Source organism: Limanda limanda, chromosome 3 (genome assembly GCF_963576545.1).
Source record: "Limanda limanda chromosome 3, fLimLim1.1, whole genome shotgun sequence".
In the NCBI taxonomy this organism is placed as follows: domain Eukaryota; kingdom Metazoa; phylum Chordata; class Actinopteri; order Pleuronectiformes; family Pleuronectidae; genus Limanda; species Limanda limanda.
In genome coordinates, this window is record NC_083638.1 from 15,401,019 (window position 1) to 15,420,006 (window position 18,988).

Here is an 18,988-nt window from a genome sequence, read left to right on the forward strand (position 1 = left end):
GTAAGAAGGCACTTGAGAGTTGTAATTGCACTCATCAGGTGGGTGAAGACATAACTCCACATCTGACCTATCCAAGGTCTAGTTTATGCTAGAGGCATTTTCCATCTTCCATCAAAGATAAACCGTTTTGCATACCACAAACAAGCAACTGCAGTACAGCCCCAATACAGCTCTGTAGGCCCTTTCTACTGTGTACCATGGCCAGTTTGGATCCCCTCACTAGCCAAGTTACTCTAGCCCACTGGGGCTCATCCCGACACACAGTTGGCATCCAAGTCAGATCCGCAGAAAGAAATGACTGGAGGTTTGTAGTTTATCCCCATCATATTTTTTTTTACGGAAGGACAGCATATAATGGTAAAAGGAGAAAACAATTTTACAGTCTCTATCTCTTGTGATCAATGAGTGCATTCTGTAGCTGACAACCACTCCTGTTTACCTGAAGGCGCGTGCCTTTGCTGTCACTGCTTGTCACAGGAGATTTCCATGTGTGTGGCAATTACAGTGTTTGTTGGTGGCTGTTGGAAGGTCCTCTGGGTTTTGGAATCGCTGTATAATTTCACCCCCTTTCCTCCGAGTAATTCTATCACTCTCACGACGCAGGCAGAGGCAGACTGAAGGGAGCAGCACGTCCACCGATGAATCCCTTTAAAGTGTATTTTGAATCTAATTTATGATGGTCACCTGCTCACAGCACGTCAAGTGAGAAATTGTGTTTGCTGCATAGAAAAAACACAATTTTTAGTTTGGCAAGTGGCATCAATCACCTTAACTATCTCAGATTCCTTGTGTTCTTATAGAGGCTTCATAAATAGACAGATGGGAGGAAAAACAAATGTCATGTAGTGCCACTGGTGGAAGGACGTGTGCAAACGGCTTTAAAGGACCAACACTGCCACCTGCAGGACAAGAATGCATCTCATATTTACATTTTCTATTTAAACAGTCTTAAACTGTAGCAGCTGTAACATTTGCTATGTGGAATGTATTGGAAACATTTTAAAATAACATTTTTATGATTGAGTGATGTGTCTTAATTTAATGGAGCCAGTATATCAAAAACTCAGGCAAGAAACAAGAATGATATATGCAAAGAAAACTACCTTGCGTGAGTCCATAATAATACAATAAATATTTGCAAACAAATTATTTGTTATAATGTATAACACAATGGCTACAAATGAATATGTATGTAACAGTTTCCTTGTGATGAAAAAATAACATCATATAAGAATAAGATAACACAATACGTTATATCTGTTTCTCTGGGTGTTTGTTTAGTGCTGGATTTCCGTAGCTCCCATTTCGTGTGATGGGGAGGAAGAACAAGGAGGAACGAGTGATTAAAAAAAGAAAAATATTGAGAAACTGGAAATAAAAGGAACTACAGTGAATGCAGATTACGATCTGTGAAGGATGAATGAAGGTAATCTGTGTAAATTACAGCATTTTTATTTCTTTCTACAAACCTTCAGCGCCTCTCAGTGGTCAATCAGCCGCACAGCAGCAGATTTACTAAAGAAAGCAGCTGCTAAACTGAAAATCAACATAAAACCTATTATATTTTTTGCTTTATTGTTTTCTAATTTACGAGGAGCTAATTCAAACTGAGTAAATTCCTGTGTGATGACCATCTAATGTTTTCAAGAGGTATCATAGAGGCCGCTTCAAGTAAGATTTAACTTTCTGTTCCAATTTAAATCCAGCCAAAGTCTTATAATAACAATGTTTCATATTGTAATAGAGACACGTTTCGTTTTCCACATTGCAACCCTCTTTAATTTCACAGTGCACTCATTGATAAACTGCATAGAAACATGATTAAATCTTGCCGAGGTCACAGAAAGTGGCATCGTTTTAAATACAATCACAAAATCGCAATTAATTTACCCTGAGTCTCTCTAAAATATTACATATCAATTTAACATATCAGTTATAGATACATTTATAAATGAGTCAAAACCAATTTAATCTTAATGACATCGAGGTTGTCGCAAATCATTTTTGAAGGAAATTTTTGTATTTTTCCTTCCCTCCTTTTTGGAAAACCGCTCATACTGCAGCTCAACACAAAACACAGTGCTCTCATAATGGAGCCTCTAAAGTATCATGCACATTCAAAACTAGTTACAACGTTTTAAACAGGAAAATAAACATTAGAAATATCATAAAACATATACAAATAGTCAGCATAACACTGGAAGGTGAAAACCAGCGTCCCAATGAAATATTTATCTGCCAAATAATTAAATACTTTCTGATAATTTCTGCTGAATCAGATATAAAACCTGAACATGTTCAAATATGCCAGTATTTTCTCCTGTAACATTTCTTAACTTAATACATACGTGCTAAGATCCTTCCTAACCCTGCCACTCAATCTTTGGCATCACTGTTACGTCATTTCTTTGACACCTCCTCTCTTGAAGCGTTTACACCTGGTTGTCGTTATATTGTGGGCTGGAGTACTGACCCTGCTGCATGCCTCCGGTCGCGGCCCCAATGGCGGCTTCCTGGGCCGCGGCCTGGACATGAGGGTTCTTCCAGGCGCCAGTGGCCCACTCCGCCTGAGCTTTGGACATGCTGCCATCACTGCCACGGTAGAAATTATGGATCTGCAGCAAGGTAAAACAACAAGTTATTATCAACAAAACCATTATGGTTGCATGAATTTTAGCTGATAGTATTAAATAGTTTTTTCAATTAGACCAAGTTAGTTTAAATCATCTAAATCAATCTAGATTTCTGGACTTGATAAAGGCCCATTTATTATTTTCCCTCACATCAAAATATAAAGGAATCTGTAACATCTGCAGAAGATTATATTATAAGGATTAAAACACCAGAAATGCTTTTGATGAAATGATATCACATCTGTTGAATAAAACATCCCAAAAGTCATCACTCCAGAGTACCTCTCTACATTTCTCTTTTTTAAAAGTTCAAATTCTTACCCTGGTGAGGGCGATGAAGGACAGCGTGGCCACAACCGTGAACATGATCGTAGGGATCAGCATTACCAGTGCAATAAAAATATTATAGCTGAAGAAGGAGATGGTTGCCAGCCAACCACTGAAAAAAGACAGAGATTGCATTTACCAAATTTCATCCAGAAAAGTACTGAATTTTAGACCTTGAATGCATTATATTATATACCTCATCAGGATACTTCCAATGAACATCTGGACGTTAAATGCCAATAATTGTGGACTTAAATTGCTGAGATATAAAGATTAAAAATTTTATGGCTCATACATGAGGAGGTCCATTTGCACATGGTGACATTTATAAACCTTATGGTGGCTGTCATAACATTCGTTCCTGATCATCAGCCTGAGTCAGGTGACATTTCGAGGATGGCTTTAACAGCCTCTCAAAATCTAATAACAGGAACATCATAAATGTTAAATGAGGGTAATTTCTGACGACCCATCATTGACATGTTAATGAAACCGTTGAAAGAGGACAGTCTACCTGTCTGCATTGAAGTGTTCTCTCAAAGACTGACTTAGCTTTCTACAGAAAACCACTTCTGATTTTTATTGTTAGCTTTTAGCAGAAAAGTTAATGACTAACTTAAAAATGCTCGAAGAAATATGAAAGAACTTTAACTGTGACTGAAGCACTTGAGTTGCACTTGACTGGCTCCAAAGACACTGACTCTATAGCTTGTTATACTTGAGAAATGTATTTAAATCCTTCTAAACGATTTGACTTGAAAGACCACATAAATATAAAAGAGATGACTTCAATGGAAAAATTGCTAAACATATAAAAATGATCAATTTAAATAATTTAATTTCTTAATGCTGTCAGCATTGTGAGCTCTTAAAACAATTTGAAAGAGATAATTATTTTCTTCTCTTACCACACTCCCCAGCCAGGGATGCCGATGCTTTGAATGATGCTGATGCCGACTTGGGCCATGAACACAAAAAAGAACAGCATGTAGTTGAAGGAGCTGTCATTCCTGAGAAAAAAAAAAAATAATAATGATAATAAACACACAGGCTTCCCCCAACTCACAACAGAAATGCTTAGTTCTGAGAGATAAAGACATTATTCAAACACAAGATCCTAATTTAAATATTCTAATATAGAAGCCTCTGGTAACTCTGGACTGCACAAGGTTGCCACCATACAAAGCGTACAAATTTGTTTTTACAGGTAAAGAGAGAGGAAGATGTAATGAAGCCTTTCCATAGTTACATTCTGAGAGGGCAGAGCTGTTACTTATCACATTGTCTCCACAAAGTACAATGTAAGGCATAACAAAACACAAATGTAATCTTCAGAAAAAATTGTTTGTGCTTTAGAGAAGATGTGGAAAATTTGTGAAGCTCCTGAGTTTCTCAGCTGTAAAGTATGAGGATCAGATCCATGGTTATCTACATGACATGAGAAGAAAATGCATTGTGATGTAAGATGTCTCTAAATCAGGGACCAATTATATGTCCAACATCATTGCACAACTCTTGATACAGAAAGGGGCATTAAGTTATTCCTTCTTTACAACAACTGCACCAGCAAAATGCAGTTAAACAACTTAACAACTACAATGTCAGGATTTTTTATGTGACTTACTTGAAGGCCTTGTAGATGGGCCTAAACCAACAGACGTAAGAGCAGGGAGAGAACATGAGGAGCCAGATGATGGCCAGTCCAAAGTTGGTGACTCCACCTCCACCGAACATCCAGACGAAGCATCCCACGAGATTTACTGCGAGTGTGGCGCTGTTCACTGTGGGAGCGCAGCAGAGATATTTTAGGCAAAGAAGCACCACATCATCTATATCTGATACACGCAAATACATGCACGAAGATGAAGACAGGCAGCCTTAACTTAATGCCCATCCATTTATTATTCATGCAGCTTATCCTTTAAGGGTCAGAGGGGAGCTGCAGACAATCCCAGCCAATATTGGGTGAGAGGCGTGGTACACAGGTGGCCGTTGTATCACAGGACCAACATACAGAGATAAACAACCATCCAGGATCACACCTACAGGCAATTTAGAGTCTCCCATGAACCTAAGCACCATGTCTTTGGACAGTGGGAGGAAGCAGGAGTACCCAGAGAAAACCCACGCAGGGAGCATGCATTAAACATACTGTGAAATATCTAATTAGACACGCAGGACGGCTTGTGTTCCCTGAATAGCCTTTCTGTGTGTTTCCTGTTCTAGTCATTCTCAGTAATGTTATGAATCGACTGTCCTCTCTACATAACTTGCACTTATGTGCTAATTGAATCTCCGTGCTTTGCTTCCATATTTCTTCTCTAAACTAGCAAAGTTTCAAACTGTGGTCCGCAGAGAAAATGTAAAGTGCCTCGTAGGAACATTATCAAGCTTAACACAGCTGCAACATGACAGATATTAAACAAACACTTCAATTTCCCCGATGCATGGCAGTAACCCAAAACAAATCAGGCTGTTAATGCCATGAGAGAGAAACGAACTGATGAAAAAGCAATGTGCATGCAATATGTAGTGCAGTGTAACATATGGCGATGCACATCCAAGAATGACCAATAGAAACAAGAGGGGCAAAGAGAAGCAGCACATCCAGAAGCAGATTGAGACTTTGAAAACCTGTTTATGTTTATCACCTGCAAAAAGAAAAGAGGTAATGACAGAGAGTTAACAAATACATGTGTGTTAATATGATTATTCCTCATGGAAAACATATTATTGACTGTACCCTGCAAACAGATCAAATCAGCTGTGGTGAGCTGCAACCTTTGCATCATCCGTATCCCAGCCCCTCCTTTGTTTACGCTATTTTCATGCCATCCTTTACAGTTAATCATCTTGTTAATCTTTTTCTACCATGCTAAGTAAGCGTCATGGCACCTACATCTACCTACATGGCTTTTAATTTGCTGCTCTTCCCCTGCTTTCTCCTCCCTCACCTGCCTTCATGGACGGGCAGGGAGCCTCCAGAGCAGAGCAGCATCACAAACACCATTGTGCCGCTTGTTTATGGTGTAATAAACTTTGATGAAAGTGCTTCTGGTGAAAATTATTTAACACAATTTTAAAGTTAACTGCTCCGCTCAAACCAATGCCATCTGGTCAGTGCCATGACTCATTAGCAAATAAACCAGTCAGGATGTTACAGCCTGCGCCAATAAAAGTAAAAATGTTTTTGGAGTAAAAGAATCCTTGTAAACCACCAGCCTTCTGTTACGTAGTTCTTATCATGAGCTAAACGTGCAGGAGAGGTTAGTGGGACCTCCAGGAGAACCCAGGTGATTTCTGCCGTTGTTCTGAGGAAAGAATCAGTTTAATGTTTCATAGCTGTGATCTAAGTCCTGCAGTTAACTATCTATTCATCACATACATTGCATTGTAAAAATGACGTGCTGAATGTCCCACTCACACATCCACAGGTGGTACATTTTCTTGCACATGTTGCGATGCTGCTCAGGGATCTCGTCAAAGTCCTGGTAGAAACATGGCTTGAGTGGAATGAATCCGGGCAGTGGGGGGAAATTGGGTTCTGCAAAAAAATAGTACAGTATAGTATATACACATATACATAAATATATACATGAATCCATGCATACATAAGGCAAATTCTATATGACAGCATTTTAAAATTATAACACATATATTTCTCAAGGCACTTCACACAGTAATGTCAAGAACTTAAAAAATGACAAGTAAATATGAGCAAACACTTTAAGCTCTCTTTTAAGAGGACAAACCCTCCAGCAGAACCAGGGTCAGTGTGTGTGTGTTTGTGTGTGTGCGTGTGTGTGTGTGTGTGTGTGTGTGTGTGTGTGTGTGTGTGTGTGTGTGTGTGTGTGGGGGTAATAGGAGAAACATGGTGGTGAGAGGGAAAAGAGGACCGACCTGCCATGTGGATACACTCTCAAGTCTGCAGCTTAGATTCGCTCCTTCTTCAGTCTGTTGATCCTGTAACACAAGGAGACACTGCGGGTTGGGACTAGTTTCCATAGCTCCTGTATGCATGTGTTAATTTGCAGTTTATTTTACATATGTGTGTGAGTACATCTTTTTTTTCCGTTGCCAAATAGAGCAGAGTAATTTCAGGGAATAAAACATTTAACAGAGGCAGCTATACGATAAACTGAGACTTTCTGTCGGGAGATTTAATAAGATAGCCCTCCAGGCACGTCTCAATGGTGGTGATTACATTTTAACGACCAAGAACACACACCAGACACACACACACACGCACACAGACACACACAGAGGGGAGAAGACGCTCGCACGCCTCTGCGGACCTCTAAAAACGCGCGCCGGCTGCATTCACAATCTGCACTTGATGGATAAATGAGGCGGAGATATTCATGTACATGTGCGGAGAGTTTGACAGAGAGCTGGCCATCATAGGCAGGAATTACGGATTCCAAAGGGAAACCTATAATCTGCTTACCTCCTCCAGAGAGCAGCCGCTTCTCTTTGCGCACGGTCTCCTCTCAGAGCGTCAGCTGCGTGTTGAACGAACTATAACTAAGGCAATCGGACGATTTCTGCAGGCAAACTATGAGACTATAATAATATTTTCTTATTGACGCTATGGCACGAGCAACAAATCCTAAGTATCCCGACCGTGGGCCAATCACCGTGCGTAAAGCTGCTGTCACTTTTCAGACCAATAGGCGGATTATTCTAATCCTTGACGGTATATTGTTGATCCAATCACTGTTCAGCTCTCTGTCCATGGTGCTGAAACCAGCCTATCAAACACTTGTAGTATATTTCTGTCGTGATTGAAACTTTAATATTTATTTTTGGAAATTTTGACGAAAGATTTGCATAAATACAACATACAAGTAATTTTATTATATTGTACATCGGAGCTAACAGCCACACATATCAAGACTGTAAAATGGTGATGGTGTAGAAAATAATTTGCTTATCTCTTGCACTGAGTTAATATTATGGAGGCTGTATTGGGAGTATTCGATTTAACGATACAAAATACTTCTCCACATTAGAGAGCTGATTGTACTCCTCCGTTGTCTCATTTCACATTAAGATTTAAAAAGTGGTAAAAAAATACAGTTGGTTTAAAAAATTTGACTTTTATTTTAGAACATCGGACGAAGATTTAGAACATCCCTTATACGTTTGATGATTTACCGCATTCATTAAGATGCTAACCATCAGACAGTTGATGTGAGCGAATGTTAGCGACCACATGATGATGTTAGGGACATGCCTTCAGATGTACCTTAGCGTTAGCAGGTGTCTCAAACTTTTAATCGCAATAGTGCTTCGAGCCAAACCTGAGGGTAGGCTGAGGCCAAAGGTAAATCTGATTGGTTCCTGGCTTGTATGGCAGCACTATGAAAACCATGTGGCCCACTCAGCAGATCAGACATCATTACCTCTATGCCTTTGTAAACTGTGCATCTGCTGACACAGGCAACAGAGTCTAAATGCATTGTTATACGTTACATAATTCTGTTGGTCACAACTACATGCATCAATAATAATGATCCGATAATATACCGCTGATAGTGGATATTCTATATAATATCTATATCATCATGAGTGTTTTATATTTAAAGTACAAAGTAAAGTAGTTTTCTTGAACCAATACATGTAATGGAGTACTTTTGTATTGTAATTACTCTTTAGTAAAGAACCTGAATCCTTCTTCCGTAACTGGAACTATGATCCCAAATCCCTGTGTGCGAGTTCAGCTGAAACACATTAAATAAAAAAATGCTATCAGGTCAGGTCACTGCCCAGGTTTGCAAACTTGAATATGAGATACTGTGTGGACTCCAGCTGGTGATGCTGTTTCACTGTTACACTTTAAGCAAGTTGCTGAACTGTAATTCATGATATAACTGAAGGATTAATGCCTTGGTAGTTTTACAGCATTTATATTGTTACAGTGACATTAATCAAGTGCAAGTTCACCAACTGAGAATAAGTAAAAAAATAAATATCAGACACTGAAGGTTTAATGGTTAGTAACACTTTTTTTTTTTTTTTTTAGGATATTATACATGAGATTACACTACTACACAAGTTGATGGGTTAGCTCCCAATAAATAAGTCCATAACACACCACCAGTGTTTTAGATGTTGTTTCTGTTTTAGGTGGGTGCTCTTTTCAGTTGCTTATTGGAAGCAATCAGTCTTTTATTTATCAATAACAATTTCATTTTAACTATATCACCTGACCTGAGCTATAAGATCAGCTGTACCTGCAAGGTGCTCCAATAGCCAAAGCAGGAGGAGGCTATTTGGATTGGTATTGTCTTTCTTACATAAATGTGCCACTGAGCTGCAAAACCTGTGTGAAGAAACCTCAAGGGAGGTGATGAGTGTTGCTAATAACAAATCTTCATGTTCAAGTTCAAAATCTCAGATTTTAACTGTAGATTAATGGCAATATATGTTAATACGGTAATGCTTAATACTTTCTTCATTTTCACAAAAGCAAGATGTTAGTAGGTTTTAAATGTTTCAAAGTAGGAGTAGTCACCAGCAATGAACTACTCCCAGGGTGTATTCATTAAGACTTCTTTTGAAATCAACAATTAACCAAATGTGGAGACGTGTCATCCCAGTGTCTTCACTTCATTTCACACCTTTTAGCAGTGCAAGGCAATTATGCAGCAGTGTGATCCTTGTCATTTGAACGAAACACTCTCTGATGAAGGTCTGTTGGAGCCTGATGTATCAATTAGATGTGCGTCTTAAATTCCTCAGCAAAACAACTGCAAGCCAGAAGAAGTCAAATAGTGGAAACAAGAATGTTACTCAGGAGAGCTCAACAGTCCCCTTACATTCAATCAAGCTGCACCAAATTTCACACACGCTCACAGATATTACTCATCTAAGTGTGCTTGATTTTTATCATGATCAGTGCATTATTTCTTGAGAAATTCACAAACATTTTAAAGAACACCATATCTCACAATATTCAAGAAAAATTAAAAAACAAAATTGGGATCTGCCCCTTTGATGATGAATAAATATTAGTATGCTAATGCAAATCAGAATTTTTTTTGTTTTTAGATAGTTTCATGAAATAAATGACATCAGCCACAAAATAAAGAAATTATGCGGACTGAAGAGCAGTGTGGTACCTACAAACACTTACTTATATATTGAGGTACTTGAATATTAATATTATCTGATACAAAATACTTTAATCCACAACCAAACCACATGACCTCGCAATGTTTAAGGAGGTGAAAGAAAAAAAAACTGTATCTGCCCCTTAATTAAATCTCTCCCAAATCTTAGGTTCAGTCGTTTTTAGCGAATCCTGCTCACAGTCAGACAAACAGCAGGATACTACAACCTCTTGGGTAGGTAATGACAATAAATAACTTAATAAATAAGGCTGTGATGCAAATAAACTGGTAATTGTTTGATAAGTAGAATGGACATCCGCGAGTGGAACCTGCTGATCGCTCTTATCATGTGTCTACATATGTAAACAAGGCTGCTGTGAGCATCCATTCATCCAAACGTCCATTATCCAAACAGATACACAGTTATCCTGACCTCTTTGTTAGGTGTCCCAGCTCATATCGGACTGAGGCAGGTATTCCCTGGAGAATGCACATTCATCAGGCCTGGCACTGAAATTCATCAGTCAATCAATTTATAATTTTTTTTTTTGTACAGCCAAAATAATTGCAAATTTGTCTCATAGGGTTTAACAAGCTGCGACATCCTCAAAGAGTCAGGGAAAAATAACTTTTTACAGAACCGCAAGTGAGGGATCCTTCTCCCCAGGACAGACAGACAAATTCAAATCAGTAATGGAAGCGTCTAGAGGTGGAAGTCAACGTACAGGAGAACACAGAATGTCTGAGTTTACAGTCTGAACACACTGAGACCTGCCTGGTACCGGAAATAAGAGTGTTTCAGTGCAGCCAAAACAGGAATACATGTTAGCTTTACTGTACAACTCTCTAGAAACAGACAATAAAAAGAATACATCTTTTCTCAATCATCATATTACTGTCTGTCGTATCAAGGCCACTAGGGATGGAAAGCCTGCTACAGCTGTCTCTTCTCTCTCCCATTATCTCACACTGTCAGTCCCTCCACTCATTTTCCCTCTCCGCTCTCCATTAATATTTATCAGAGGTAGTTCCAGTCTAGACAAACTTCTGTTTGAAGGCCACCATGTCATAAGCCTCACACAGAGAAGAGTTGGTCCGAAGTGATCTCTCTTTCTTTTTCCCTCTGCTCGTTCTGCCTCTGTCGTCTCCACAGCCAACACGGGCGCCATCGAAGGGACCATTGCTTTGCTCCTTTCTCTCACACCTTCGGAATGAGATTCTGATTCAGAAGCTACTTTTAAGCTAATTAGGACGAGAGCTGCCTCTTTCAGTCGGTAATGGCCTGTTCTCTATACATACTGAGCCCACCTACTCCCTCCCCCCTCCGGCTCACCAGCAGCGCTTGGGAAAGTCAGATTTCCCTCCCGTGAGCTTTGCCAACACGGCATTGATGCGACACAATGGGTCTTTTCTGGGCCCTCTTTGCTGCGCGCTTTGTCATTATGCTGGATGGGGTGTGTACAGAAAGCAGGAAATGAAGTATTGAGAAAGACAGAGCGAGAATAAGAGGGGTAGGAGGAAAAAATAAGGAAAAGAGGGTGAAGAATAGAGGAAGTGAAGGATGAGAGAGCATTTATCTAACGTCAGAAACATTTATTTCACATCTTTTGCATCATTTTTCCTACAGATAATCTAAGAACATGTAAATAAAATTAGATTCATAAAATTCCAAATTTAAGTAAAGCAAAGAAGGGAGGCAAATTCATAATTGAAAGTACATCTTTATTTTTCAAAGAATTTTAAACAAACAACCGTTTTGTTATTGCTTTATTCAACTAAAAAATGTCAACCACATTTTTGTCAGTAAAATGTGGAGGTACTTCTATCCTTATTGGGACATTGTATTGACTTCCATTGATTATAGACAAACAAACACCAACCGTATCCAGAACCTTAACAAACAACAAACATAACATTAACCTTAACCTAACCACAATTCATATCTTACAACTAACTCTAAGCAGGACCCCAGAAAGGAAGATTTGCCTCCTCGGGACCAGGCTTTGATCCGGATGGGTTCCAATGGTCCTGACAAGGTTGGTGTTTGCACAAGAGGTTACAGAAACAAAAACACACACACACTAGTCCACTTGTTTCATATTGTATACAGTTATTAATCCTCATCACTGGGTGAGTAAATGCACTTTAAATTAGGGAAAGATAAGTGTCTGTTGTTCGACACTCAATATCCCTGCTTGATGCTCTCAGTTGTGGCCCAGTGCCAGTGCACCCCGGCGTCATTGTCCTGTGATAGAAAAAAAGCATTTGCCCACTCACCCTCTAAGCCCATGTGCCGCCGTTGTCTTAGTTTCTATGGAGACCCTTTCCTCCAGGCCAAGCATGTGGAGGGCACCCCTCCAGCGGAAGGAGGTGGAATAACATTGTGGTAGGGCAATCATACACCAAGCTCATTTACATATACAAACATGAACTATGGACATGCAGCATGCAGTGTTTGTCCACTAAACATATCACTGCAGTTGATTCAACTCAGCTGGAAACGAAGGACACATACAGTATTATGATTTTTTATAATTATTTTTTAACGACACAAAGGTTGGTTCTGTCGTGCGTGAATACAGATTTTTTTTTAGTTATCTCAGATGAAGAGGAAGCTATGGAGCACAGCGTAGAAATATCTGTCTTGGTACACAGCTTGCATTTAGCATTCTGATCACCATCACTCCCTTTGTACAGTTGACATGAATGATGCATGCTCCTGTCTGGGCCTGGTGTGGTCGTTGCTCATCACCTTCAGCAGGGGGCACTGTTCTATCTGTCCATGCCGGTGAGTGGGTGGTATTTCCTTACCAATTCAGTAGACACACTGTTGTCAGATGGAACTAGGTGTCTCTGACCTTGAGGGAGATGAAAGACAGCCACGACGGAGGCTACTGTACTCAGCATTCAAATACGCAAACCTCACACACTCACCAGTGTAACACGTGACCTGGAGACAAGGACACAAACAATAAAGGGGGGGAAGTGAGGCGAATAATGTAAATCATATCTGTTATCATTTCTGGACTACTACATCAAATATTGACTTCTGTATTTTGATAATATTAATACTAATAATGATTATAAATAACTTGATTTCAAAAAGACAATACAAACTCCTTCACAAAGAGGACAAACATACACAAGAAACCAAAACATTGCAGACAAGAAGCAGATTAATACAACATCATCAAAGACAAGAAATGATTGACACTGGTGAATAATCATTGTGTTAAATTTGAAATCCCATGCTAACTCTTTTGAAATAACTTTTTACATCTGACAAATACAAATAAAGCTCATAAGCCTAATTGACTTTTCTCTCTTTTGCAGACTTAGATGATTGAAAAGCTACCAAATAATTGGCCAGATAACAATGGAGGCAAAAAGGCGAATGGCAGATAATCGTCATTACCATATTTTACGGGGGCAGTAATTGTGGCAGTGACTGACTTCCATGCATAGACACACTGATTGCTATTTAATCCAGCAGAGATTCAAACTCCTGTGAGGCCGACAAGAAAGAAAATCTGTGTTTTATAATCATTTAGATGCCCTTTGAAAACTCGTCATAGGAAATCATGAACATATATGTATTATAGGAATTTAATGACCCTGTCTTTACTAACTTAGTTTACACAAAAACGCTGTGGTTGATATGTATTGGTTACAGTATATTATTATTCTTGCTGTCATGCAGTATGACTACTTTATGATCCATGCACCACAGGGTGGCTAATGAACCTTGTAATAAAATCATCAAGATACATATCATCACAATTCTCGGTCCCTGTGAGAATAATACACTCGTCTGATCTCATGTTCTCCACAGACGATTTACTTAAACGACTGCTTCAATCACCCACAATCTCTTGTGGTGATGACTGGAATGTTGCATTGAGTATGACGTATGGGTTCTTTATGACTGGTGGTAATGGTTAGTAAGTGTGTCATCACCATTAGGCAGGACCCATAATGTGCCGTTAGCTCGTAGAAGGACACCATAAATCATTGTTATTACAGTTAAACAATTCATTCTATAGTGTCATGTGTGTTTTGTTATGCAATCATGCAAAGCAAAATTACCTTCTGTGAAATATTCAGTTTTTACAATCAGTGATAATTTCATTTTAATGTTAGTTTTTTTTAACAGTAGTCTTCCCATGAGATTCCACACAAATCATTCATCTTGTCGACTTCACACTTGGCATGTGTATTGTGAATGGCCAAGGGAAGGGGAGTTTCGGATTTGGTGTAATTTGGACACCCAGCAGGTTCACCATTCATAAAACTTAATAAACAGTTGCATGTGCTCATATAAGTCTGGGGGCGGAGCAGCGCGCTAGCAGTCAGTCTGTAGAACGAGTGGAATAGGTCTTCTACGTCCTCTGATAATTTACAGCAGTGGTGAATGACTGGGTCAAGCCACAGGTCAAAGTCGTCACCAGATCATGTCAATACTTTGTTTATTTAATTTGACCGTATCGGACTGAAACATTCTCTGGAGTCAATGGTACTGATCTCTGTAGTGGCAGCAATATTAATAGAATCACTTCCCTTTAAGTAATTTGTCATCAAAGTAAAAAGCATAAAGATTGTTTTGCTGCTGTAATGCTTCGTACGGTTTCAGACCTTTGAAATTCACTATAAAATCTTTATTGCAGATAAACCAGGTAAGATGAAAACAACGTGTTCTAACTTCACTCACACCATAGCCTGTTTTTAAAAAGCTGTAAAAGTGAGCAGGACTCACTAATGACAAGAAATAATTCTGAAGTAGCTCCAGAGCTTAAAAACCGGACAAGTTACAACGACCACTACACTAGCGTTGACAATCTTAAAAAGAGAAACTCATTAATTTGACGATGGCAGATGGTTTTTGTAAGCTGATCAGATAATATTCTTTAAACAGCACAGATGCACAAAGAATCACTCGTGTTTAATTTCATCCCATGCAGTTATTTTAAGAAAAAAAGTAATCTTTATATAAACATGAAAACAAATGGTTACCAGGGCTGAGGGACTTCCTGGAGTCCTGCAGAGTTGCTCAGCTCCTCATCCAGCAATTTTATTATTGTCTATAGTCAAAAAGATCTCATTTGTTTTCGGAGAGGAAAAACAGCAACAGCAGCCTACCTCTCACTGCCAGGAGAAACCACTAAAACCTCTTGCTTTTTGACTCGAGCCAGACAAGTTTACTGTACTAATTGGTCTCCGTGGGCAGAGTATCAAATGTGTAAATAATTTTCTCAGCTATTGGCCTGCTCGCTGTTTGGCTACCGTGGCTTTTTTTCCCCCTTTGACGGTGAAAAGAAAGCTGCTGGAACTCCACTCGTGGCTGGAATTCCTGGAACATTTTTGTTTTTGAATTTGTAGAAATCTGCTTCAAGTATGGAAATGAGAGTCTGGTGTTGAATCATAAAAAACCCCAATCTCAAATGATCCACAGGAGCAAGTGGTCGGCCATGTCTGCTGGGGGGAACAATTTGCAGATGGGGTTTCAACGTGTTGTTGCACTGTGTTGAGGGCAGGTTTAAGGGAATCAGGCTACTTCTAATTAAGAACATGACTGGGAGCAGGTCATGGCTCCACTGGATTCAGCCTTTGAGGTTCTGACAGGACACAAGTTGTTAATTTCTGGCCGTCTGGGCTGTGGTCGCTGCAATGTAAACTTAGATTTACACTGTATAATAACACCCTGCTTTGCACAACTTGTACGTCTTTTATTTGTTCACACTTTCTACAGTAGCCACACACAATGTGATGGTACGGGGTACGCAGCCAAACAACTCGCCCAAGTATTGACAACATTTTATGACAAAATTGAACTAAAGCTATTTCTTTCAGATGGTTTGCACGTTGACTTCATTGTGCTTTTAGTGATGTGCGAGCAGCTGGTAGTTTGTGTTCATCATTCTACAGCAGCTGGGGAGGGAAAATGAGAAGCAAGGAAATTACGGCTTGACCACAATCACAGAGGACACAGCAATGCTATTAGTTTTCCAATGCAATCACATAATCTGATGGCCCAGACATTTGCTTTAATCAGACACCTGGGAAATGCATCCATCCCGTTTCATTCCATCAGCTCAAATCAATCTTATATATCAGTATTAAATGAACACACCGCGATGGGAAATCTGGTGGACAAGCTATTATTATCAAAGGTATCTCCTTCATTACTGCTGAATATGAGGAGCTGTCTTCTTCTACTGGGTGTTGTTGGCGATATACAAAGCATTCCATGCACGCGTGTAGTGCTGTAGAGGAAAAAAACAAACAAAAAACACAAAAGGAGCCTGTATTCAAAAACACACTTTAAAATTCAAATGGTGCGAGATGACTCCTTGATGAGCTGTGATACATGTTCTTTTCATCCCAGCAGGCAATTTATGATCGCAGGTCACATCATCAAAGCCTGGATATTGCACTTTTGGAACAGCTCCAGTGTAACAAGTAGCAGCTCTGCCTTCCCCTCCCCTGCTTCATCGTGCTGCTCCTGGTATAAGTGATGCTGCACAAGTCTTTGTCTAGTCTGGGGAGGCTGGGCTGCAGCTGGCTCCTACACTATGTGGTTGCATGCAAAAGTCAGTGGGTCCCTGAGCACTTGGTGCAGGAGGCGAGGTGGTTGATTGATTGGGACGCCCCCCCCCCCCTCTCCACACACACACACACACACCCTCCTCCTCCTCCTCCTCCTCCTCCTGCTTGTTCTGGCTCATGGAGAACATGTGCCTCCCCTGCTTTTTTTTCTTTTCTTACCCAGAACTGCTTAATCACACACGAGCATCCATGTAGCCATGCATGGATGTATGTGCACAAACAAAGGTGCAGGCTCACTCACAGAGAGGGAATAAAACACACACACACACACACACACACACACACACACACACACACACAGGATAAAGATAAATCGACAAAAATATGAATGAACTAGTGTTAGCATGATGTGAAGACAGGGTTCTCAATGAAACATGTGCATGTGTGTGTGTGTGTGTGTGTGTGTGTGTGTGTGTGTGTGTGTGTGTGTGTGTGTGTGTGTGATGCTCGCAGTCTCCAGCACTGCAGGGTTCATTCAGGGCAACATATTAGCAGTCATTACAGATAGAGACCATTCACCACACTTGCTTTTTTTTTTGCTCTTGCACAGAATGAAGCACATTACGCTATAAGCCATCCATCGTCCCAGACACACACTCACACACACGCACACACACACACACACACACTGAGAGAGAGAGACAGAGAGAAAGAGAGAAAGAGAGAGAGAAAGAGAAAGAGAGATGGGGGGCGCCTGGGTAAAATACACATTTTTGCCAAATTTGATATGAAGTGTGTGAGCAGCTTTGGCATCGCTCCCCCTCCTGAGTTGTTGGTGGAAGGCATGGAGCCGAACAAAAAGCAGGAGGGGTGTGTGTTAGGATCACCAGCAGCTTTTCAGGACTCCAGCGACGAGCAGCCAGCCAGTGTCGGGCGAGCGTGCGTGCGCGCGTCCACGCATGCATGTGAGTGTGTGGACCAGCAGCCAACACACACACACACACACACACACACACACACACACACACTCCTAACATTCGTTCGCAACATGGCGTTGGAGCGCCGAGAGACACGACGGCTCTGCCCCTGACCAACGCGGCCGTGCTGTGGGCAGAGGAGCCGGAGGAGTGCGCGGAGCAGAGAGAGCACATTGGACTGGTTTCTTCCTTTACGCACCACCGGAGGACACAATAGCGGATTCCTGCATATGCATGTCGCTGTAACGGTCCAGCCGCTCGCTCGCTGTATAGACGCACGCTGCTGCCCCGCTGGTGGAAATCAGAGGCTGTACATGGCGGTGGAGACTATTTGGCTGCTCTGTCTTCTTTCGCTGCTTTCTGGTCCATCCGAGCAAGGTAAAAAAAAAGCGCACACTTTCAATCCCGTGTGGGTCTTTTTTTCTTTTTGTTCTTTCACAGTGGAGTGCATGGGTGTGAGACGGCGGGCCAGTAAAGTGCAGTTTCTCCCAACTAAGTGGGCAGGGGAGGAGAGGAGAGGAGAGGAGAGCGGCTCGACTGGGGGGGTTTGCACCTTGCACGGTCCGATACCGACCACCGCTCATCTACCCGTGGAATAATCCACAGTGTATGGAAATAAAACCGGGCTCACCTCATGTGGCCTCTCCGGGGCTTATGGGCTATAGTGGAGTGCTGTCACTTCCATGGGTCTCTCTCTCTCTCTCTCTCTCTCTCTCTCTCTCTCTCTCTCTCTCTCTCTCTCTCTCCCTCCCTCTCTCTCAGGACGCGCTGCGAGGCTTTATACCAAGTTGCAGCACATTGCTCAGGGAGCAGCCTCTGAATGGTGCCACAGGCCGGCCAGAGGGGTTTGCACCGGGCCAGGGGGGAAGTATGGGATCAAACAGCAGGAACAGAGCTCATTATAGGATGTAATGTTGGTGTGGAGCCTCCTGGAAGAAACAGTCTTTAAAGTGTTGCTTTGCCCACAAATATAGACCGAACTCTTGAGCTGTTCTGCTCCAGGGACGTCTGATTTTGGCCATTGGCTCAGAGAGTCAAGAATGTGTGAAAACCCAAATCATAAAGTCACACAGGGATGTGTCAGAGAGATGATGATTGGAGAGAGAGGAAAGTCTGCCCACACAGGAGACAAGGAGTGGGTGAAAGACTAGCCAGAGGATTTACACAACAGAGACCCATGAAGAATATCAGTGGAATCTACGCAGTGAATGTAGGAAATGATTCAAAGAAGGTGCGATATTTGGAATGTCTGCCAATGCTCTCCATTTCCGAAAACTTCATGAAACTATCGTCCTTGCTTATTGTTTGTCCTGTGGAATGACACCTGACAACAGTCGTGCATTGCAGTGAGAAATCACTGAACCTGGCTACAGGGGAAGAGGCAGATTAGAAG

At 40.9% G+C, this 18,988-nt stretch overlaps 2 protein-coding genes across 3 annotated transcripts in view; one reads left to right on the top strand and one right to left on the bottom strand.

Annotated features, from left to right (window-relative positions):
• Positions 1 to 2,432: 2,432 nt before the first annotated feature.
• On the bottom strand, positions 2,433 to 6,867 carry scamp5b (secretory carrier membrane protein 5b). Its single transcript, XM_061068640.1, has 6 exons — positions 6,861 to 6,867; positions 6,385 to 6,504; positions 4,585 to 4,741; positions 3,869 to 3,970; positions 2,955 to 3,072; positions 2,433 to 2,615 (listed from the first exon to the last, which is right to left on the bottom strand). Exons 1-6 carry the CDS (start codon positions 6,865 to 6,867, stop codon positions 2,433 to 2,435), a joined length of 687 nt encoding a protein of 228 aa, XP_060924623.1.
• A 10,787-nt stretch (positions 6,868 to 17,654) lies between these two features.
• Positions 17,655 to 18,988, top strand: part of igdcc4 (immunoglobulin superfamily, DCC subclass, member 4) — a 61,552-nt gene continuing 60,218 nt past the window's right edge. For both annotated transcript variants that reach the window (XM_061067551.1, XM_061067552.1), the window contains exon 1: positions 17,655 to 17,973. In XM_061067551.1, coding sequence (XP_060923534.1) covers positions 17,826 to 17,973 — 148 coding nt within the window. In that variant the 5' untranslated portion in view covers positions 17,655 to 17,825. The remainder of the gene's footprint in view (positions 17,974 to 18,988) is intronic.